This window comes from Plectrocnemia conspersa, unplaced genomic scaffold, assembly GCF_051122295.1.
Source record: "Plectrocnemia conspersa isolate PC_06_02 unplaced genomic scaffold, ASM5112229v1 ptg000009l, whole genome shotgun sequence".
NCBI classification, from domain to species: Eukaryota; Metazoa; Arthropoda; class Insecta; order Trichoptera; family Polycentropodidae; genus Plectrocnemia; species Plectrocnemia conspersa.
The window spans coordinates 912,765-938,334 of NW_028277173.1; the positions used below are offsets into that span (position 1 = coordinate 912,765).

Sequence of the window (25,570 nt, forward strand, 5' to 3'; positions counted from 1 at the left end):
TTTTTTATTCTGAAAAAAAGTGTTTTTACCTAATTACAAATATCTCCAGTTTTTAAAAGCAGATTGTATAGTATTTTATATCAAATTAAAGATAATTAAAATTTCAATCAACCGTTTATACAACACATTTGAATCAGATTATTAATTTAGGGACTATTTATGAATTTATCGTTGATTTTTAGATAATTTAAGCAAAATTAAAAAAAACTGATGAATCATATAAATAATTGTTAATAGTAATATTGTATCATAAACTTATTTTTTTGTATAGATTTGCTTCGCTCGTTACTGAATTTTAAGCACACTGCTTCATATATACTAGAGCTTAATTTTAGTGCAATAATAAATAATAAATTTATTATGATTACTTAAAAAATATTTTTCTGAATTTATTATAGTATAATTTCACGAAATACATTTGTTCTGTTTTTGAGGAATTTATTTCGAATTTCACTCATTCGGTTTCGTATACTTGTACTTAGTTATAAGTACTGACCATTAAAAAATTAAGCACTTAAAATCGACTTTGAGAAGTAAACTTAAATATATTTGTAACTGCCTTATTTATGTCATTAATAAATAACGTGAAGAGCAGAGGGACCACGTGGGACCCTTGAGAGTCGACGTGACTAATAAATCTGTTCTACAAGTCGCAAATATTTATAAAAAATAGTTTTATTACACTTTAATGAGTAATTGCGATAAATTTTAGTCGAACGCTCAACTCACGCTTTATTATATTTATTATTTATTATGTATATATCGATTTAATTTCCTGTAATATTTTATCTACCGCAAAAATTTTAGAGCATAATAATAATAATTTATTTGACATATTAATGACTTATTCGACAGTCTTAATCCTACGGGATACCTTCAATGGCTTTGTGGGCGACGTTCTATCTATCCTTGCTCAAAACTAGTATTTTATTTTTTCAGTTAAAATGGAATTGTCTCTTATATACAATTATAATTTCCATTTATTTGGCTCAAAATTTGCAAAGCACGAATTCAATTAGCGACCCGTGTGCGTCTGTCTGTGTATCCAGACAATCACAAAGTCCCTTAACTATTGTTTCACTAATTCGCCTCGATGACCGCGAATTAGTCGGCAGTGCCAAAATTCCCTGTGGATTTTATGACATTCAAACCCACTCTGATTACAATTGAGGTGAGGTAGGGGTAGGGTCTCTGTAACTTTATATTAGACCGCTGACCTCCAGGATATCCGTTTTGACCCCGAAACAACCTGCTGTTGTTCAACCTTCAAATCAATTTTAAGCTTTAGAAGTCTAAAGGCATCTGTGCCATGCTCAATACACTTTCTATTTTTTGAAACCATTTCAAATTAGTTGATGATAACATTTTCTGTTGAGATACTTCTATCAATATATTACGGTAAAAGGATTTAGTAATTCTTAACCATTTTAACTGGACTTGTTAAATTACTAAAATTCGCCGTAAAATCTGTTAATCCATCGATGGATTTTGGATACAATTTTTTGATCAGTCTGTACTAGCCTCTCAAAACCTAGACGTGTTTTAATTTTAATTCAATATTAAGACAATATATTTTGAGAACATTATTAGAGCCATATTATAAGTCGCGAGGATTAAATACGTTGAATGTTTTATTTTAATCAAGAGTAGTCCTTCAGGTTTTTGCCATAAATTGTTTATGCTGAAGGATATCATATATAAAGAGTGATCTAACTTCAGTTTCCGAACTCTTTTTTAATAAAAAACACAAATTTAAAGACACCTTCAGATTTTTTTATTAATCAAACATTTTATGTACTTCATTAAATGTGAAAAATAATATTTTCAACAACTTTTTCGTACATTTCTGGCGGTATCTCGACTATAACTTGGTGGATGTTGGGTTTTAGGTGCTCCAACGGCGTTAAATTGCATGATATTGGCGGCTAGTAGCCCCCCTCTTGAATTTGGCCAGAAAAATACATGTAATTTAATGAAATACTATTAATATTAATGATATTAAAATTATAAAAAAAAACTTTTGCCTCCCCCCCTTGAAAAATTTTTGCCCCTTAAAAAAATCTAAAAAAATCTATTCCAAAAATATTTTTTTAATTGTCATTTTAGTTAAATTATATCAAATTACATTTTCATTTGTAGAAATATATTTTTACCAGCGAAAATATAATTTATTTGGCAAATACAAGTAAATAAAATAATACATTTACGTATTTATAATTATTTATAAATGCGTGTCATTTAATGAAATACTATTATTGAAATACTATTAATGAAATATTAAAAAATCGACCACTAGCTTGGCAACTTTTGCCCCCTCTCCTTGAAAAAGTTAAAATGACATCTCTAATTCTAATGCAGAAATTCTCGGGTTATCCCTGAAAAAAATCGGAAAAAACCTATCCCAAAGCTATAGTCATTTTAGTGAATTATATTGGTCTTCAAAATAGTAATTTCAGTGAAATTATATCAGAATACATTTGCACTGGTAGAAATATATTTTCACTAGTGATAATATAATTTATCTGGCAGGTGCTAACAAAATTTAACTTTTATACGATTTTAACTTTTCTTTTCTTTTTTTTATATGGTTCTAACTAGTCACAGTCAAGACGTCAGCGCTCAAGAACTCTCCTCTTGCATTAGCTGTCTAGTTTCTTAACGAGATAGATAGCTATGAGATGGCGGTTTTTATTTTATTTTTTATTGAATATTCAAAAGCGTTTCCACTGCGACGGCAACAGCCCAATTTAATAGCATTTGACGTGGATTTTTGACTTCTGAGAAGGGATAATTGCTTTTTGCGTTCTCCTATTAGTAAAAATTCGGCTTAGATATACTTTTATTTTATATAGTTATTTGTAATATTATTGTAAAAAGTCTTAATATGAACTCCAGATAAATGAGCATTCTTGATTTATTATGTGTTATATATCAAATTAATAAAAAAAAAACAATAAATTCTTTGCGATTTAGAATATATAGAGAGCCATTGGTATTGTGTAAATTACAATATTGGACATTTTACTAAATACTATTTACAATGATAGAAGGAATCATTATTTTTTTCCACGTCTGGAACGGGTACAGGGTATACCCTAAATAAATTATATATAAATAATAGGTTACAAGCTTTATTTTTGTGAGTGAATAAATTGGACTACAGTAGATTCCATAAAAAAAAGTTAAATTAATTCAGACGCTTCGTTTCCACTTGGTTTCTGATTGCCGATACTTTTTGGAACAAAGGAAATTGAGACTCTGGTTATATAGTTTAATTATATATAATATTTCATATTTTTCGTTATATATTTAATAAACAAAACAGCAGTAGACCCAAATTAGACCCTTGCGGTACTACCGAATAAGACAAGAGTTGTAAGACGAACTAGCAGCGGTCACTCCTTTCACTTGAGAAGAGGCTAACAAAGCTATTCAGTTTCCAAAGAAGAAACTCATAACAAACTTTGTCGAATGCTTTCTCAAAGTCGATGTATACAAAGACACAGTTTTTGACGTCAAAGGACTATATATGTCCCATTGAAAAGATTCATGAGTTATTTTCAGAATATGTTTTTATTATTAAATTAGTATTTTATTCAACTTGTATTTAATGCTTATATTAAATTTTAAAGAATTATGATTTATTTTAATATTAAATAGTAATTTGTATGAATCTAGTTGTTGATTATTTTATACTATGTATATTAATATATTACATACTATTGTACTAGATCGATATGATAATAAATCATAATCGCTATTAATAGATAGTTATAGATAATGCATATATAAAAATAGTTTATAATAAAACATATTTTTAATATAAAATTATGTTTTAAAATATATTTTATTTTGTCTAGATTCAGATATAAATTTAGTACTATTAAAAAATAAAATATGTATTATGGTTTTGCCTATTTTTGAAGCGTAACTCCGTGGAGAAAAGTAGTAGTCCGAGTGGTTTTGTACCATATATACGCAGCTGTGCACATAAAACGTATATCGCGTGCGTGCGGCGTGCTTCTCGACGTATGCTAGTTTAGTGGACACGGTTCGCAGAACTTCAGACGCGCGTGTGCCGTGTCTCTTGACTGGCGTTATGTGTAAATTGCTGTTATATAAAAACTTATTGCTAATTTATTTATTTTAATATTATTAAAATGTAAATTTTAAAACCTTTACATTCTCCTTTCGGTCCGTTTCACTTCCTATCTTTTTCATCTATGCAGAGCGCTGACGTTCACAAGATTACATTAGTCTGATAACATAACTCACTCGCTTGACGGTGTCATTTTTATTACAAAAAAATTAACGCTACTAATATTTGTCGTAATGTGGAGACACATTTATCATAAATGCACCTCTAAAACAAATCTTTATCAAACATAATTTATTTCGCCTGATAATCCTACACGATCCTTGCCATACTTATACTATTTATCCACTGTACAATTTAGTGAGAACATTTAAAAGGTTGTTAACCTCTGATCTATTTGGATATAGGTTATGTTTTCATGTTTACTTCAATGCGATAATTTATAAAAATGCGTCGATGTTGAACGCGTGACGAGAAAACGAAAGTGAGAGGCCGATTTGCGAAAGATTAATATTATTTTCGCATTTTCTCGCCGAAAAAAATATATATATATTGTATTTTATATCTTGAATATAATAAATTATATTGCTATAAATCGATTTCGAAGATATTGATGCGTTGTGCGTGTATAAAGTACTTTATATATAATATGGAGAAATTTTAGAGATAAAGGAGCGACATCTTTCGATAATAAACAGGCCTTTGAAAAAATATTTTCAAAAGCTAGTGCAACTGGGAAAAATTGCTTTTATATGACAACTTGATATTGAAGGAATGATTGAAAGCAGTTAGTTTAACTAAGTAAATTTTATTTTAATTGCCACTTTTAAACTCATTTTACAAATTGAATTGTTATCTACTGCATATGCTTCTATTGGTTTATTTTATTTTTAGTTTTAGAGTACCTTAATTTTTTATTGAGTTTGTACGATATAAAAAAGTGTCAGCTAGCATTTCTGCTTTGTCCTGATATGTGTTTAAGGCCGCCGAGAGTAAGCCCGTGCCCTGGGAAAACAATGATTCCGGGCCTCATGACAAAAATGCCATTTTATATTTTTTTACCATCGTAATACAATTTCTTAAATATATAATATTAAATACGAGTTAACACTTTCTATGCTACAAATAAATATAAATATTAGCTATTGTTGCAACACATTTTCTGAAATCATATTTTATACAAAATATTTTAATTAGGCATTAAAAATTATTGAAAAAATATACTCATAATATTCACCTGATAGTTAGTCGTGTTTTCTTTGCTGCTCAGTGTTGTCATATAGTGAATTTTAAGTTCAGTAATAAAGCAATAAATTTTCATAAAAAAATTACGAGTGAAAATCGAATAAAGTACATCTAAACCGAATTTCGCCCAATAGGAGAGCGCAAAAAACAATTATCCCTTCTCAGAAGTCAAAAATCCACGTCAAAAGCAATAAAATCGTGCCGTCGCCGCCGCAGTGGGAACGCTCGTTACCGAGCGCTCCCACTGCGACGGCGCCGACACGATTTTATTGCTTTTGACGTGAATTTTTGCCTTCTGAGAAGTGATAATTGTTTTTTGCGCTCTCCTATTGATCAAAATTCGGTTTGGATATACTTTGATTAGGCATTATAAGTTCATACTAAAATCGATAACGAAGGCTATCATATTTTTAAAATATAGTGTAAAATCGAATTGCAGACAAAATATGGAGAAGTATGTGAGATGCCTTGTCCTGAGAAATGAGTTGGCTTAATTTGTTTTTTCGACCTAATAAAAGTTATTAAAATAGTTTTAGAACTTTGATTAGGTTAGGTTTGGGTTTGAACAGAAAATGGACGTTTCGCAACTGTCAAATTTAGTTTCATAGATATTTTAGAGCAGCATATTAGCGCCTATCAGTTAAATTATGTTTTTGCTAGTAGAGATATATATTTACTGGTTAAAATGTATTTGAACTTCAATAGTAAAAATATAACTTTACCAAAAAATACCCATTCACTCTAACATTTATACATCGGATGTAAATAAATAATGATAGTAATGTAAATAAATATATATATATATTACTACATATATAAAAGTTCAAATCATATAACTTTACTAGCACCTGCCATACTATATTTTCACTGGTAAAAATATATATCTACTAGTGAAAATGTATTCCGATGTGATTTTATTGAAATGTCATATTTAAAAAAAAATTCGGGATAGACTCAAGACTGTTTAAATTTTCTAGAAATAAAAAATCGATACTGATGCTGCTGCTCAAACTTTATACTTTCAAGTTACCAGTCTAGACCTTATTTCGACCAGAGGATTTTTTTTAGTGTGTATCCTTTTTTTTATAAACATTTTATCAAACACAATCAAAAGCTTTAGTTGTTTATTGTCAAATAAGAGTACATTCTAGTGTTCATGACATGAGCACACGCATACTTTCTTCGACGGTAAACTCGCTCCGGGCTTTTGATTTGCTGTTTTCAATATGGCAGATGGTTATCGGGGCACAAAATTATGTAATATCCCGCCTGGGGCAAACTAATAAGGAAGTGCCAACCGGAAGTTTAGGCTTACACGGAAACGACTCGAAGGTTGTGATGGGTGGCAGTGGGGTGGTGGTTTATTAAACATTGATTCGACATGTCTGTGAGGAGTGATCTAGTGAATCTCATACGTATGCGTGGGCATGAACGGGCATACGATTTACATTAGAGATTAGTACCAAATGACCGTTACATGTAGCTATGTTGGAAAAAGAAGCAGGAATACGATCAAATCGTGATTGTTATATCACATAGATCCATTTTTTATTTAGTCTAAAAGATTGGATTTATTAACATTGTATATCAATATTAGAACACATTTTCTCTAGAAAATTATCACTAATTATGGTTTGCTAAGGACATTTATCTGTAAATTAATTTAGTATTACCCTAGAAATTAATAACATTAATAATTGCCGCAGGGTTAAATTTTTCATAATGTAAGTTGACAAATAGCGATTATATTGTATCTTTAGATACATGCATTGGAATTGTTCCGGCGCAGATTAATCAAAGATGATTTTTTTTACCTATTTAAAAGCCATTGTAACGATTCTTAACTTCGCTAAATCACTAACACATTTTCTTTCTAAACTTATGACGCCGTCAATTTAAGATATTACGTTAGTTAATGTTCAGATTCTATAATCGATGAAATCGACCGATTTTATGTGGTAATTTTCTGGAACGTTTTGTCGTATCATTTGTATTAATTATTAATGCATTATACCAGCAAGACTTAATGTGCAATCATAAAGGAATTAACAATTACATAACACGCAAGATAACTGTTGGACAAAGGGGTAAAATTTAAAATTCAGATCCTTTACAATTTCCATTTGGGTTCAATATAAATTCATGCTTTTTCCGCCTATTCAGATGCTCGTTTAATTATCATCTGTTGAATATTGATCCGTTTTTCCGTTGAATTATTCAACCAGCAATCTTTGAAACGTACTTTTGACGAAGTGAAACGAAAACTATCGTGCGACATCGCAAAATGTGGTATATAATAAATTAAATTTTGCGCATTTAATACATAGGATTATTACAACGCGCGATAATTCATAACAACGAGAGAACGTTTTAAAGTTAACCGAGTTGGGCGGTTTCGGTTAAAATGCGCCATGTGTAAAATACGATATTGCCAAACTTTAATTGACTCGAATCGAAACAGTGTGAAATGGTTTATATTGTATCAAATATTCGGTCGTTTTATGGTCACGTGCTTCCATTCAGTCGTTTTAAAGTCACTTATTTTATTTTTACATTTTAACTATCATTGTTTAGACTTTTCAGTGCTGTAATATGGTAGTAAATGTGTCAATACAATAACATTTATTTATGTTTGTAAAACCAACCCTTGTTTATTTGGTCTTTTTTGGGATGCATTAACCTAATGCAACTAGGTCTCCGATCGCCACCTACGCTAGCGTAATGCACACATTTGTTTGGCAAGTAGTAAATTATAACATAAATGGGAATTTAGATGCTTTTTATGAGCCTAAAGTTAATATTGAAAGAAATATATTTTTCGTTAATTTATTGTTTTGAAGAAGGGAAGCTTAACTGGAAGTTTTCCGAACCGAAGTTACAACTGAAGTCAGCCGAGACTTACGACTTCGAGTAAGCGACCGCACTACACCAAATTTCATATGCCGTGAATGACGTCCGGACGGCGGTTTCTGTCACGTACAGCTGGCATATTTGCGCGCGATCGAAAAATGTGCCAAATAATCGCAATTTTTAAATTGTTATATAATTAAAATATCGGTCGTAAATATTCAATTTACGCAAAATCTTTGTCGGCTTTTGCAAAATTCCATAAGGCATAATAATGATACTTCAGAATACGAACACCACATGTGTGACAATCCTAGAATTTGTTGCGATCGATTCTAAATAAGAATTTGTTATGGTGTGACATTTATATAAACCGATCTAGGAAAATACATAAGGATATTCGAAACGATTTTTTTTAGCAAAATCAAGTACTACTAATTATTTTTTAATTATTTAATTTTATATGAAAAACAATATAATAACAATATATGTTAGAAGAATATACTATCAAAAATATAATTAATCCCTTTTGGTGCCCTAAAATATTCAAAGATGTCAGTAAGAGTCTGTTGAAGTCTCCGATAAGCATGTGGTATTATAACTTGACCACGTGACCACGATGCAGCGCTCAACATGCGTGTTGACCATAGGACGCCTACGCGCATACTGAAATTGAACCGAGTTACTCATTCTAACTCAGTTTGCGAAAAACCTTATCATTATCTCTCTCACTGTCGTCACTTAACACGCGAGAGAGCGAAAAGGGAAGTATCTCACCGCTCACGCTCGAAAGAGCAACTCCGACTTCGGTCCCTTTGAATCGGAAATAATGCCGACAATGTTCGGAAGCGCTCGAAGCTGGCCAAGTCGACTAAATTACCCCCACTTTACCTCCCGTTATCGGTAACGTCGGACAACTCGGAGATTTTAGAGCGGGCAGAACCGAAGTAACCCACTATATTCTCCATTCTTGGACAACCTTTGCCAACTTCCAGAGAGTGTAGTGCAGGCATTACAATTTGGGTTGGGCAAGATTTCGTTTGCGATGTAGCGAACATCTTCATGTGATTTATTTTTTATTTTGCAGAAAAAGAATTACTTCATCTGTGTCTAACGCACGGTGCTAATGCGAGAAGGTTAAAAAATATTGTATTGTTTTAATATTTGTGACACGTTAATTACAGAAACTTTGGTTAATATTTAGTAACTAATTTAAGCCGGTTCTTATATACATAATACTTGTCTGTGCACCAAAAAAGTTTCAGTAGCATAGATCTATATGATACGGAGGGCGTAGTTGCGCAGGCTCTCTGTGTGTAGACATGTCTTATTAGATATATCTGGGAACGTCGATGGGAGCTTTACTGGTAATGTTTTTTTAAAGGCGGAGCCCCATTTGTGATTCCAGTTGGTTCTCTTCTCGATGTGCGAATTATTTGTCCATCATTTGCAATTCTTTACTAACAATGTTAACTGTTTAGCATAATTGTAATGCTACTAACTAACCTTCATGGTGAATTATTATTTAAGTAACAGTTTTGCATCATCTCTAGAATCGAGAAATTTATTTTCTTGGTTGACAAAGGTGCATAGAATCTCATGTTTATTTACCTCTATGTAAAAAGACAATTTTTCAGAATATATTATTACTTATAATGTATACTTAAAAATGTGTATAATAAAATTATGTTAAATTTAATTACATTAAACTTTTAAATATTTATTATTGTAACCTTTACTACGTGAATCAAATTATTTCGCTATCTGTTATAATATTATACATTTAGTATAATTACATTGCATGTGTTTTATCTCTCATCGTCTGGCATAGACATGCTAAAGCTGTATATTATTTATTCATGAAAATTACTTTTCTTAAATGATATGATATATAATATTACATAAATTTATTCTAAGATCAATACTTGGAATGTAAAACTACGTATATAAAATATTTGGCTCTAAGCATCAGATTTAAAATGAATATTTTCATCTTTCAAAAAATCCATTCATGCAAACCCACGTCGTTCATCGATTCCCAGAAATGAAGTCATACCTCTGGTATTTTTTATGACGACGCCCCAATAGAAAAAAACTAATTCATTGAATGCACTTTCGGCAAGTTTTTGATACAATGCCAACATTAGTTGCGGGGTTAACGACTCGACTGCCGGTTGACGATCGCTGGTCTAAGACCACAAATCACGTGGGAAGCTCGCAGAGCAAAGCACTTCAATCAGCCAGATCCCAGACTTCGTGGACCGTATGTGACTCATCCGAAGTTATTTGATATGATTTTCAATTCGACGACACACAATTGTGTCACCATATAACCTCGACAGTGCTTATCTGATCGGCGGATATTCAAGATACATACATATATCCTAAGCTTTGCAGTTCTCAAAATAATAGCAATAAACAGAGATTTACTAACTTATAACAAATTAAATATGTTATCTGGACACTATCATATAATTGTCTTTAAACAATAATTTTTATTTCTTAATTAACCAAAAAGTATTTATTATTGTATTGATGTATGAAGTCTACCGCTGTATTTATTATTTTAATTGTATTAGTAAAATACTTCTTATACATATTTAATATATTTTTTTAATGCAAAGTGTGATATAAAGCTTTATTTATTATCTTGCTGGAACTAATTGAATTACATTTTTTCGCTATAAATATTTAATAATGAGCTTTAAAAAAACAGTACTTATTTCCAAATTACCAATGAGATATTTTCTAGGTATTTTTATTATTTGTACATTTTTTTTAAGCTCGTAAATTACATATTTAAAAAATCTCTATGATCTAAAAACACTTTTGCTTTGAAAAATACTGAATTGTAATTAAATTAAAATAATAACAAATATGCTTTTTTCATTTATAGCTCAGTTTCAGGATTTTAATTTATATACATTTGTGTTGTTTTGAGAATGAGCTACGTATCATACTTAAGTTTTTATTTATAAAAAAATCATTATAATATTGAGCTTAAAACGACATCAAAACAAAATGTTTTTTAAGGGTCAAAATTAAAAAAAATATGTTATTACTTATTTTTTCAGAAATATATCCAAGAAGCAATATCTATACAGTTAAAATTGGCGTGTATAATTGTTTTTAAAAGGTATTTTTAATTAAAAAATAATAAATGGAACAAAAGCTTATAACGATCTATATTCATCTTTAATATACTATCCCAATTATATATATATTATATAATAATCATTTGAGAAAATATTATTTAAAATGTCTTTTAAATATCATTTTAATAAAAACAATAATTATTGTTTTTTTTTAGAAAATACATAGATCGATGTATAAAATAGACTATTTTTTTAAGAACTTTTCATTGACTCAAACATCCCGCCGCCAGCTTTTCCACCACCGCTCGGAGAAAACATCTCGCCATTTATGGTCAGTCGCAATATATGTAAATATAATGTAATAAAACTCTGACTAAATTCCACCCCGAGTCTTACTGGCTACGAAGTCACACCGCTAGAGTATTCAAACTTTAAAATCTCAAAAATAATACTTAATAAAGAATGAATAGAGATAATATACTTGTGAAAAAATAATTATACATATACATGTTTTTATAAAGTATTTCTAAATAAAAAACAGCAATAAATAGGTCGAAAGTTCATAACTACTTTAATCTATTAAACAAATTAATTATAAAAAAATAGTTAAAAATAGATTACGCATATAAATAATTTTACAAAGTATTTTAAAAAAAAAAATAAACAACAAAAATTATTGTATTAATCTTTAATATATTAAACGACTTTTAATTTAAAAATTTAATTTTTAATAACTACAAATCTATTTAAAAATTATTTGTGATATTTTATATTAATTTTGAGAAAATAAATAATGTTACATAATCGAGACGCAGCTTTAATTTATAATAAATTAAATGAAAGCTCATAATGACTTGTTTATATCATAATTATATGTAAAAATATAATTAAAACTTCCCTTCAAATAATTTTACAGCAATTGTGCAGTAGATGAAAAGTAAATTTAAAATATAATTAATTTGTATAATATTTATTTTATATGACGAAACGATATCAATACATATGCAAATTATATTATTGAAATCTGTTTAGCCACAAATATTTTTTTAACTTAACCGCATCCGTATTTACTCAACGAATGTGAAAGAGATCGGAATTCAAAAATATCTTTTGCTAGTAATGTGAATAAACAAGTTCAGAATATGGCTTCTAATATATAATGTAATAAATTTAAGAGAACCCATTTAATATGATATTTCACATTAACTGGATAGAAAATGTAAAATTAATTTCATCCAAAATTCAATCAGCGATATTAGCGAATTTAAATGAATGATATACCTAATTTTAAGGTAGTCATTTATAACGTAATTCATTAACTATGAAACCAAGTGACTAACCGGCAGTTTCGAATAATTAATCGTTCAACCACATTTTACATTCACTGCTAATAGGTGCTTTTAATTATCGGCAAAATTGAATTAAAGCACACTAGAAAACAACTTTGAACTAGATTAACAATGCAAGTAGCCGCCGAAACATTTTGAACCCCGGCCAAAAGCAAAACGTGTAGTACAAAATAGAACTGTCGCTGAAACATTCTTTCGGCTTACTTATTAGAAAACTATATACAAGTCTAAAGAATATATCCATTGATCGGATAATTGTTGAAATATAAATACGTGGATAAAAATATATTTATAGCATAAAGCTTTTACCGAAATATAGATTGAGGGATATAGAATAATAATTAATTTAATATTTAATTAAGTTAAGATTATTCCGAGAAAACAATTCGTGACAGTGGGTCGAAGCTGTCATACTTTACTAAGGGTAAATCATAAATAAATAATTTTGTAGAAGCGACACCAAATTGTGGAGTTCCGCAATGGATAAAACGTGTATCGTTGTAGGGATTATCGCTACAACTTTGGTACTTTGGTGGTTTTGCGGTGTAGATAGAGACACCATTGAAATTAGAGACGGTCTCAACTGACTGAATATCGATCGTGCGGCGTGGTACGTATCTCAGCTTTTAAAACCTTTTATTAATGTTATATTATTATTTTGATGATAATATATTTTTATTTGTAATTATAAAACAAGCATCTATTTTAATTGCAATTTCAATGGTTTTGCGCATCTGATCAGAAGCTTGCCAAAATTTAATCAGATCATATTTCCTTTCCGTGTGTTTTTTGTACAAACTATAACTACGAGGTACAGCAATTTCCTCGACACGCACACTTACTTTGGAATTTGATATAATTTATTATTATGTCAACGGGCTATTTTTATTTTGGTACATTTAAAACTTTAACTATTTCTTTGATCAACTGCTGGCATTAACAGTGTGTGTAACAAAACTTCAGACAAATATTAAACGTCTAGCGAGAAAAATATTTTTAATTACAACAGTTTTAAATTTAATAGTAGAATTTTTAAACAATAAAAATATTAATACCGTTTGTTTTTATTATAGTACTCCGTCGTATCAAATATCGGGTCCAAATCTTGAGATTCAGATGATCGTTCAAAGTAGAAATCGCTTGCTTTTACGTGCTTCTAAAAATCTGCTTAAGATATGTTCTGCTGAACTCTCGTTTATTTCAAATGAAAAAGCAAATTGATAGTTATGTGTCTGAATTTCTCAAGTCTTGAATAAAATTTATTCTGTATTAGCTTATATTCCCTCGAAAAAATACTCTTTCAGTCATCGATCATATTACTAATGTCTAATAGCTGTAGATTCAATTTATAAAAATACCTTGCATTCGTTTTAATATGCGAGTTTAAAAAGTGCTTAGAAACTGTTTATTAGACGTCCGCATGGATACGCAATATTGTTTGTTTACTTCGTCACTACGCAATTTGTTAAATGGTTAGTTTGAACAAAATACGCGTTTGTAAATCTTTTGAGTTCAATTAGTAAAATGTTCGTCGTTTTACTTTACGTTACGCTCCCGATCATTGCACTGGAACAAGGTCGTTTGCTCTCGTTATCGCGCGGTTAAAAAGCCAAAACAATTATTGGTTGTATGTATGTATGTAAAATTATTATTTAAAAACATATTAGCTAATATATAGCGGCCATTTCTAAATTTCAAACCAAAAAATAAAACTAGGAAAGCGGCGCTATAAATAGTTAAATCTTGTATTGAATCATGTGCGAGTTTTATTATTATTTATATATATGATAATTTTTTTTGAGTTATACTATTTTATATAAATGCTTTTATTTTAAATTAAAAATACAAAAATTTAATTCAATTAAATATATGTTTAAAGTGATTATGTTACAAGGTCAAAATAGCGTAGTCCGTGAGGCTTAGACTGATAACCCAGAGGCTACGGGTTCGAGTCTTTCCAACAGACTCGAATTTTTATTTATAAAAAATGATTGCTGTAGCTAAAATAATATACATCTGGGCTGTTAAACTGACGGCCCATGCAATGTTTGCAAATATAATATTAAAAAATGTGCAAAAGTCACTTCAGATTCTTTTGTTCGTTTACCCAGGCATGGGGTTTACCAAAAAATGTCTGAGCTAAAACTTTATTCTTTTTTTAGCTCCCAAAAAAAATCTGTATACTAGTTTATAAATATTGTCACTAATTTTATGGCTTGATACTGTTTTACCCCGTTGTAACGCATATGGCTTACGCCTGTTAGGTTACAATAGAAAAATTCTAATTAATTAAAATCAATTCTAATTAAAGTAATTAAAAGGTTTTAGGAATCGCACGCAATTTAAAGTTGTAACTGTCACTCTGTGTTTACGTTCCTTTTAAGATTATAATTAATAATATAAACATATACCTACATATTTTTGTGTTTTTGATTTTTTTATGATACGAATCTGATATTTTTCATTACAATTTTTTGTAATCTGTGCTGTAGATCTGCGTTCAATAATCTTTAAGTCGCATTGAAGATCAAGTTGAACTCTTAAGATTTTGGTTTATGCTTAATTAGTTATTGTAAAAGCTGCTGATTTTTCATTCGATTGGCGTAGCTCTGCATAGTGCAAGTTTAGTTGAAATTTTGTTTATTTCAAGTCAGAAGCAAAGTGGTAGTTTTGCATAAACTATCTGAAAAAAGTTATTTAGAATGGCCGTTTTCTCACCTATATTATGGTTATTTTGGGCAGAACCAGACTTTTTGTTAGGTTTTAATACAATAAAAAAGTAAAATTTGCAACGTCGTCATTATATTGATTTTTTAACTATGCCAAATAATTATTTTACAGACAGCTTAGTTCATAGGTAATTTTATGAAAACAAACGTGTTATTTGTTACAATATTACATAACATAAAATAATACGCCAGTGGTTAAAATTTAGAAGGGGAGGCGACTTTTTACAATTTAGGTTAAAACATAAATATAAATCAATTTATTATTGCTATACAATTTTGCGCATTTAATAATTAAAAGATTTGTGCGTTATACGAAATATTTCAATTGGGTTTTGCTGTTATATATTTATATATGCATACAATCTTTGCTTTCAGATCCTAAAAGGAGCATTTATGTCAAATAACTGGGTATATATTTTGACTCTAATCATATCGCAGAATTATGGTCCATATGGGGTGCTTTCATTGTGGCCCTAAAATCCATGATTAAAAGAAAAAACGCATAAAAAATATTTTTTTATATAAAAAACTCATTAGACCGGTAATAATATACGTTTGCTAGGAGTGGAGTTACATTATATATTGTTTTTAAACTTAAAAAATTACGATACTTAAATATAGAAAAACCCAAATTGTGATAATCGATAAGAATTATAAATACATAATAATCATTAATTATGAACTTGACACAATGAAAATTTATTAACATTAGGGTTCATATATCTTTTAGATATTAAGTTGACTGAAAAACATAGTAATCTTTGTGATACGCATAAATTTAGCTGCAATACAAATAGTAAATATAAAATTTCTGACTTCAAATATTTAAAAAAATATATTATATTTTTAACACCCTGTTTTTATAAATACAACAATATGTTTATTTTGTAATTAATTAATATTATTTATTTAGGTTGATTTATATATTGTATGAGTGTAATATATTACTGTATTAATAAATATTATACTTATAAATATCCTACGTCTTCACAACTAGCTTAAGTTAGATTAACTTTTGATACCACCTCTCATATTCGTAGTATTCGTGACACATTTCCTAGCTACATTCGTGAGCATAGCTCGGTTTTCGCAACGCACGTGCTTCTAATTCCAACCGGGTTACCAATAAAAATAATATCCACATATTTCAACTGCATTTTGGCACGGCCGTCTAGGAAACACCCACTCAAGCAGACACAAAAGAATTTAAAAATTTCGCACACCCCAATCATACATACATAATGCGAAATTTGATAAAAAAATTACTTGCCTGAATATTTTTAAATGCAACCTATAACACAAATCCGATCAATTATTTTTATTTTGTTTCAGGTGATCGTTGTCAACCAGCTGTGAAAAAAAAGTGTTTTTATAAAAAGTGTCTTTTGTGTAGTGAATTGATCAAACGATCGATATATTATAATATTGTTTTTCTTGTGTGGGTTAAGTTGTGTTTTACTTTTAGTTTTAATGGTTATTGCGTGTTGTTAGTGTTGTTGTTGTTATTGTTTTCAACGGAGTGCTTCAAGATGTTTGAGTTGAGAAATTTCAACTCGAATAGAGAATTGTTATAATCGTCGGTTGTTATTCAAAGAAGATGTTACTCACAGGGATAGTGATGTACCTCGTTTTAGGTGAGTTTTTTAAAAAATTTTTACCATATATATGTACGTCATTTTATGAGAATGTTTCTAACCCATTAAACTAAAAGCAAGGTCCAGTATGTATATATTGAATGCGATTTTGCAGCTGTCGTATTAAAAATATTTGGGTAAAATATTGGCAGCATCGTTCTTTTCGGTCGTAAACTTCAGATGCATTTACTGTTTTTTTGCTGTTCGCTAACGTTTGCTACAGACGTAGTACACCGGTCGTTTTATGGATCGTTTAGATATATGATTTCGTATATGATGGGGTTTCAGCGTATCTGTTGTTGGATGTACACAGAAAAACAAGATGTTTGCTATTAAATTTCTCTTATAAACACAATGGCTGCGCCTCTCGCTTAAGAAAATATTTGCACAGCGAGTGGATGGTTTGATGTAATTTGAGAAGAACGGTTTATTCGCCACTTTAATATGGTTATTTGTGCGAAGTATGCCACTAAAATGTTTGCGCGTTTATACAATATAATAAATGGTAAAAGCATTATTTTAATCTTAATATAAATAAGTAACGCAATTTTTTTGCAAGTGCTTGAGCTGTTTAATTTAATAGTTTTCAACACTTTTTCCATGATAAAAACCAGATATGTCTGTTTTTTAAACCGCAAAATTATAGCTACGCTAATGGTTATTCAATTTGTAAATATTTCTTACTTAAAAAATATTTTTTTCTTTGAATCACTGATTTTTAAAATAAATGGCAAATTAAACTTGCTATAAAATATTCACAACGTCAATTTTATAAAAAAAAATCTGTAAATTTTTTAATTAAAATTACATTAGTAATCGTGTAGAAATGAAACCCCGTTAGGTATACTTCTTTAAGGGCGATTTTGATGTCATGTTTGGAATTGGTAGCTTTGATATTTTAACTGGTGATTTGATCATGAAATCATTCTGCAGCAATTCATCACCCTACTAATAACATGACACTATCAATTTTAGACATTGCTTTAGTCAAGTATAACTCTTGAATCTCGGGGATTGATCTTCTAGTGTTTTTTTAACACTGGTATCATTTCTGAAATTATCTTAGATTACAAAAGAGCTGACTTGAAACGATTCATAATCGATGTCAAATATGGCTTACATTTCAAACAGTAAATATACACAATGATATTAATTATTTTGCATCTATTTTTAAGCAATCAAAAATATCGTTCCGACGCAAAAATCTGTTATGTATGTTATTGTATATATTAAATTAAAAATAAATAAAAAAGCAATGGTCAAAACCGTTAAAATTATAAATATCATAGCGAAAACTAATTAGGGAAAATATGAAATCCTAACTAGTGCCTTTTTGACGTTCTTTATATTGATACAAAATTACATCCACTCGCAAATGCATAAAAAGTCACATGTGTGATTCGTAAAATTGACTAATTTGCCACCAATCTCTGCCATTACGTAAATTTTTGTTCTATAAGGACAAACAAGGACAAATGGCCATTGGCCGTAAAAAAGCTCATAACGAATTTTTTTCTTCAAAGGCCATCTCCAAATTTTTTTTGTGAGAAAAAATTGCTCAAAAAAAAGTAATTTTGGAAATTTTTGTTTAAGTTGTTTTTAATAACGCAGAACGCATATAACGACTCAATAACTTAACAGTAAATAAAAACATTTCTGCTGATTTCAGTATTAAAAAAAGTACAGGATTATTTGTGCTAGACAGAAAAAGCATTTGACACCACTTGGCACTACGATTTACCCCAGAAAATATTAAAATAGTATATAAAGCCTCTGATCTTTTGGTAAACACATAATACGCTCATTCCTTGAAAATAAAATCTTTGTTGTTTTGCTTAGTAATTAAATATCGATACCGCGTAAAATTAGTAGTTTTCTAGGGCCGTTTCTCTTCATTTTATTTATTAATACCATTTCTATTTAAAAAAATACTGACAAAACAACCGTCATAACTAAAGCAGTTTTAATGTTGTTACAACAACTTAAATAACTATTTTATTAAATAATAATAAAATTTCAATATGTGTATCAAATACTTAATACTTAAATAAATAATAAAATTTCAATAGGTTCACATTTAGACTCTAAGCTTAAATTTACTAAGCATATCGCAGAATTAAGGTCCACATCAAAAAAACGAATAAACAATAACATTATTTTTACTCTGCCAGGCAAAGGAAAATGTAAATGTAATGAAGGTAGTCAATTGCCGATTGACTACCTTCACAGTGACTCGAGTTTTTTAGTGATGTGTATAAATCCAAATGTGTGCGATACACTTAGTAAATATATATTATTCATAATTTTGTCAATGAAAAATTCGATCCCTGTGTTCCTTTATAATTAACGATTACTCTAGCATAATATACAATTAAAAACTAATAACGTACAATTAATGCATTTTCAGCATAAAGTATCAATAATTCTGTGCTTTTTTTATCGGTTATTAAATCATTGCCATTTTAAGCAAATAATAATTATATTAAACTATTTATTAATTTTACCTGTGTGTGATCCGCCAACGGGTTAAAACGTGAACGTTCATTATTCCAATTTTACAATCGTCCAACTTTCCCGTCAACAATTCCACGTCGGGCGGCCAAGAAAGTTTCGCCGAATTTGAATACATAACGAACTTTCAAAGCGAACGAAAATTTGTATTCGTTAGTTTAGGCCCTCGCGGCAGGGAAGGGGTTATAATGCGGATTTGGAAAATTGTGTGTTTTTAACCGATTAACGATTAATCCCTAGCAAACTCGATCATGAACTGTATTAGTTATTTATATAAATTTGAAATACAGTTTCGCCTCGAGTTATTTAGATATATGTTTAATCACACAGATAGGATCCAAGGCAGAAAATTGATAGTGTTATATTAACCACTAGTTTTATTTTGCGTTGTTAAATAACCGTTAAATAATATAGAACCAAGAAGTGAAGAAAATGTGAATTTTTTTTTTCAAGATTTTATTAGATTGCAATTTATATTTAATATAAAATTTCATATTTTTTAAAATCAAAACTAAAAAAAATTGGAACATAAATATATTGTTTGGTAATACGTGTACTATGATTTGAGGAATAGGTTTATTCGTTTTTTGTAAAAAATATTTGTTATAAAAATATGTGGCAATGTCTACTTCTTGGAGTTCTCATACTGCGTTTTTTGTCATTTTTTATTGGCAATTTCTCTCTAGTTTTGATTTATGGAGTGCTTTTCTAATGCAAATTATATAGATTGAGTTTATGTAGCATATTTACGCCTCTTCCAAAAATAAATTAAATCTTTAATAATAAAATACAGCCTCCCTAATGTACCTTTACGCACACTTTAACATTACATATTCTTGCGTATATATACGTACAATTTTAATTCGTTCCTCTAATGCAGTTTGACTCTGATTTTTAATATGACAGCAGCAAAATCGTTGCTCATCCATTGCATGTTGCTCCTGTACGTTGTTTCTCGCCACTTCGGGGTTCGGAAAATTCTTCGAACTACTTTGGCAGGGTTGTGCAGGGTTAAGCAGGTAGAATCATTTGCGACACTTGCCATATTTCTTCGGAATTGCTGCACACCTTTTGAATTATGGCGAGCGATTTTAGCTCGAACCCTAGACCGGCTGTAATCCGAGCATTTATCTTCGAGTTGTCCGCCCACCCGACGCCAATCTGTGCTCTCTTGTTGCTCGATACTTGGCTTCTCGTATGTGTTTCATCGGGTTGCAACGAACATATAACGAAAATAGATGTATGTAAGTAATATATTTTAATAATTACCTTTAGAGTGGTAATATTTCATTTCTTCAATGATAAATTTTCTTGGTATTACACCATAGGTTCTATCTAGTCTTGACTTCCATTTAGTAGTGAAATTCTAGAACAAAGAAAAGTTACTCTTACTTAATAAGCACCGGTTGTAAATTTTTTGAAAAAGCAGGTTTATGCTTTTTAATAATATATTTTGAAGCGACATTATGTTAATTGTAAAATTAATGTGATGAAATTGAACTCAAATACTATTTAATTGGATAGTGAAATAAATATTTTTAGAATGGATTTTAAGATTTGAGAAAGCACAGCTGCATTTATATTTGCTATTCTATTATCAGTTAGCATCAACATATGCATGAGAACTTGCAAATGGAATGTATAGGGTTGAAATAATATATACAACTTAAAGAAATATTTATTAAACCTGTTTACAGTTGTAATTGTATATAGAAAATATTAGCGAGCCACTTTTTTCTGATATAAGCATATAAAAAGGTCTTCAAAATACTATTTGCATTGCTACTTATGAGTTATAATTGTGGTATCAGGACACTAACCCCCTGGACATTTACCCCCCGGACATTAACCCCCCGTCAAAACCCCCCTGGACATTAACCCCCCGTACAAAAAACCCCCCGAGCAATTAACCCCCCGACAATTAACCCCCCGACAATTAACCCCCCGTGCCAATAACCCCCCTAACAATTAACCCCCGCCACGTATAAAGATAATACAGATATAACTTTACACGTTTCGTGACGCTCTGTTATACATAATAAAAATATAATAACGCCATTTCTGAATTTTAGCTGTATTATACATACATATGTATCTAGATAAGGGCTTCTTAAACTTTTTTCATTCACGACCCCATTTATGATTGTGAGCTTCTTCGCGACCCTAGATAAATATAAAATAAAGATATATAAATAATTTGTGTTAGTTTATTGATTATGTAACAACATACATATTACATACATATGAAAAAATGTAGTTTTAGAATTTGCTTAGAAACATACAAAAATATAAAATTAAAAATTGCACAAAAAGTTGTAAAATTGTATTTATTATAGTTACAAAAATTATATGCCTTATTTATCATCAAAGCTGCATTTTTTGCAATAACATAAATAAAAAAATATTGAGCAATATATATTGTCGCTGGAATATATTATAAGTATACAAAAATTAAAGGGAAAAATAGTTTTTTAATGATACCCCCGCCACGTATAAAGATGAGTATTTTATACAAGTTGTTACTATTTATAATAAATGATCATTATTTTAATAAAATAGTGTTTAATATGAATGGGCAGTATCAAATATTTTCAACTGAATAAAAATGTGATCTTGCGGCTTTTTTTTCAAAATGACCTATGGCTATTCAAACTGCGTTATCTGTCAGATATTTTTGAGAAATTAAACGATATCAACTTACTCTTCAAAGAAGCAATTGCGATATATTTTCTTCAAATGATAAATTTGAAAGTTTTATTAAAAAAATCAACACTTGGAGAAGTAAGGTGAAAAAGGATTCGTTCGAAATGTTTTTCAGTATCAACAATTTTATAATCGAGAAAAATCATTATAAGTGACCTATAATAAAGTGACCTATAATAAAACTTATTATAGGTCACTTAAAAGCGCTAGAAACACAGTTTAGTAAATATTTTATATCAAATATTGATTTAAAAAAGGTATCTTGTATTCAAAAACCATTTTTGATGGCTTGAGTTAGATTGATCAAATGCCATATAAAGCCCAAGAAAAATTTGTTGAGCTTTCGAGTTACTCAAACTTAAAACTAGATTTTCCAAACAAGCCCTTGACTGAATTCTGGATCGGAAATAAAACAGAATTGCCCACAATTTCTGATATGGCATTAAGTGTTATTCTGCCATTCAACACCTTTATGTAAAATTACTTTTTCAGCTTTAACCCATATTAAATCCTAATATCTTTTATCGCTAAAAAATGTTACAGAGATTTTACGTCCAGCAGTGTCAAATATTGCACCAAAATTTAATTTGTTATGCAGTAAAAAACAAGCACATCCGTCTCATTAAAAAACTATTTTTCCCTTTAATTTTTGTATACTTATAATATATTCCAGCGACAATATATATTGCTCAATATTTTTTTTATTTATGTTATTGCAAAAAATGCAGCTTTGATGATAAATAAGGCATATAATTTTTGTAACTATAATAAATACAATTTTACAACTTTTTGTGCAATTTTTAATTTTATATTTTTGTATGTTTCTAAGCAAATTCTAAAACTACATTTTTTCATATGTATGTAATATGTATGTTGTTGCATAATCAATAAACTAACACAAATTATTTATAAATCTTTATTTTATATTTATCTAGGGTCGCGAAGAAGCTCACAATCATAAATGGGGTCGTGAATGAAAAAAGTTTAAGAAGCCCTTATCTAGATACATATGTATGTATAATACAGCTAAAATTCAGTAATGGTGTTAATATATTTTTTATTAAGTATAACAGAGCATCACGAAACGTGTAAAGTAATATCTGTATTATCTTTATACGTGGCGGGGGTTAATTGTTAGGGGGGTTATTGGCACGGGGGGTTAATTGTCGGGGGGTTAATTGTCGGGGGGTTAATTGCTCGGGGGGTTTTTTGTACGGGGGGTTAATGTCCAGGGGGGTTTTGACGGGGGGTTAATGTCCGGGGGGTAAATGTCCAGGGGGTTAGTGTCCTAGAACCATAATTGTTTATATATTAAATCAAATTCTCTGCCACTTTTAACTACAATATATAAACATAAGCTTGTTTATATTTTACAAAGCTATTAGTATAAAATACTTTTAATGTACGAGTATTTTATCATAGTAAAGATATATTTATATATCTGCTTCAATTCAATATTGAATGAAAAAATCAACTTAGCGTCGAACGTGTTCTGAGTTTTTTATAAGCGATTTACATAATCAAAACATTAAAAATATATTGTAAGACATTTCAATGAAAAAATCATTTAAGAAGCTTTATGAGATTATAAATATATATTATTATAATTTTATTCCCAGTAAATATACTCGTACATATGTTTATTTTTTGAAAAAGTTTTCACGGATCGTTTCAAAGATGTTTCACATAAAAAATGCGGTAAACGTCACATATTCAATCACGAAATAACACCGACATTATCTCCATCGGAACTTTTCTATTACACATATAAAACACACAACTTTGCGCAAAGTTTTTAAAACGATTGCAAAAGCTCTCGAGCACGAGGCGTCGATATATCAAAAGCCACTCAGAGACGAGCTCTCAGCCAGCGAAAAAGGTTTAGCGCCTCTGACGTGATGCATTACGTGTTTATTTACAACGGCCGTAGATTTCTTTCCGATCGGCCGTCCTATGAAATATATTTCAGACGAAGAACTTCCCGAAAAGTTGTGTGACGCCAGTGGCGTGAAACGAGAGTGCCAAGTTAATATGCATTGTATCTAAAGTACGTTTTCCCGTTGCCTTTAAACGTGCGATAATATTAATTGAATTAAAGATAGTGGTATTTAGAAATGTTTTTAACAGCTTGTTTTATTAGACCTATTTAAAAATAATTGTGGTAATTCCATAAAAATTCGTACGACGGCAATGGCTGTCTGGAATGGGAAGGGGTCGACTCTTCCGCTGGCAACACCGGCCGCAGTTTATAAATGTTGCCAACGCGCATCACTACTCGCCCATATATCGCACGGAAATTCCGCCGACGCACAAACATTCATTAATTCTGGGCCGCTGTACTGCTCTACTCTGTGTATTTTAGTATTGTATGGATATACCTATGTATGAAAAAACATATGGTTAAAAACTCATTTGATACATATAACAATTTCAAAATTATAATTTTTCACAAATTATGTAATTAATCCCAAATATTATTTCACGTTTCTTTGTTGATTGTACTTTAGCATGCAGCAGATTTTGACTCCTAACGGTACTCGAGTTTGCTACCAGTGGAGTTCACTTCAAATCGACACAGATAATTCAATACAAGTCGAAACAATCAGAGCCTTTTAGCCGCTATTTTGAATCATTATTCCGGTTTAGGTTAAATAACAATTTTATCAGAGATATTTACAAAAACTGCTTTGATAAATATATTTTAATTTCTATTTTTAGTTGTTTTTGTGGTATTTTGTTGAATTTTTTTCAACTAAGTTGTGATTTTTTTGTTTTTTTTAAAATCTATATAACAGTTATTACGACCCAAAAATCAATGTTACATTTAAAAATATTAATAATTATTATTATTCAAGGATAGCAAAATATTTAAAAAAAAAAATGCATTTTTAAGGTGTTCAACATTAATACTAGAATCTTTTTTAAAAACCTCAATGGCATTTCTTAAATTTCAACAGTATGAATATATAATATGTTTGTGGTAAAAATATTGTTACATATTTTTTTTAATGAATAACATATATATATTTTATTAATATTATATTATAGTTTTTTTAATAAGGATAAATATATAAGGCTTTTGTTTAAACACGTTTTTGCGGCCCGTTAAATTTTAATTGTGCAAATTCCATAAAACGAAACGGGTTAAATATAATGTGTAATAATATTTTATGCTCAAAGGCCATAAAACGAAATTTGTAAATATTTGATGGGAACACGCTCTTTGATGAGCGTTTATATAAATATAATCCAACACCTAATTTCAAGAGGCGTATAACGTGCGTGTTGTGTGTTAAATATTTATCACTTTGAAGGGAAAAAGATAATCTTTACATGCATTGCTTTTTTTACAAAGCTCTAA

General features: G+C 29.6%; 1 protein-coding gene across 1 annotated transcript in view; it reads left to right on the forward strand.

The window, feature by feature from the left end:
* Neto (Neuropilin and tolloid-like) overlaps positions 1-25,570 on the forward strand; it is a 228,289-nt gene that overhangs the window by 79,804 nt on the left and 122,915 nt on the right. Inside the window, exon 2 of the mRNA XM_088191360.1 lies at positions 16,694-16,995. Coding sequence (XP_088047486.1) covers positions 16,959-16,995 — 37 coding nt within the window. The 5' untranslated portion in view covers positions 16,694-16,958. The remainder of the gene's footprint in view (positions 1-16,693; positions 16,996-25,570) is intronic.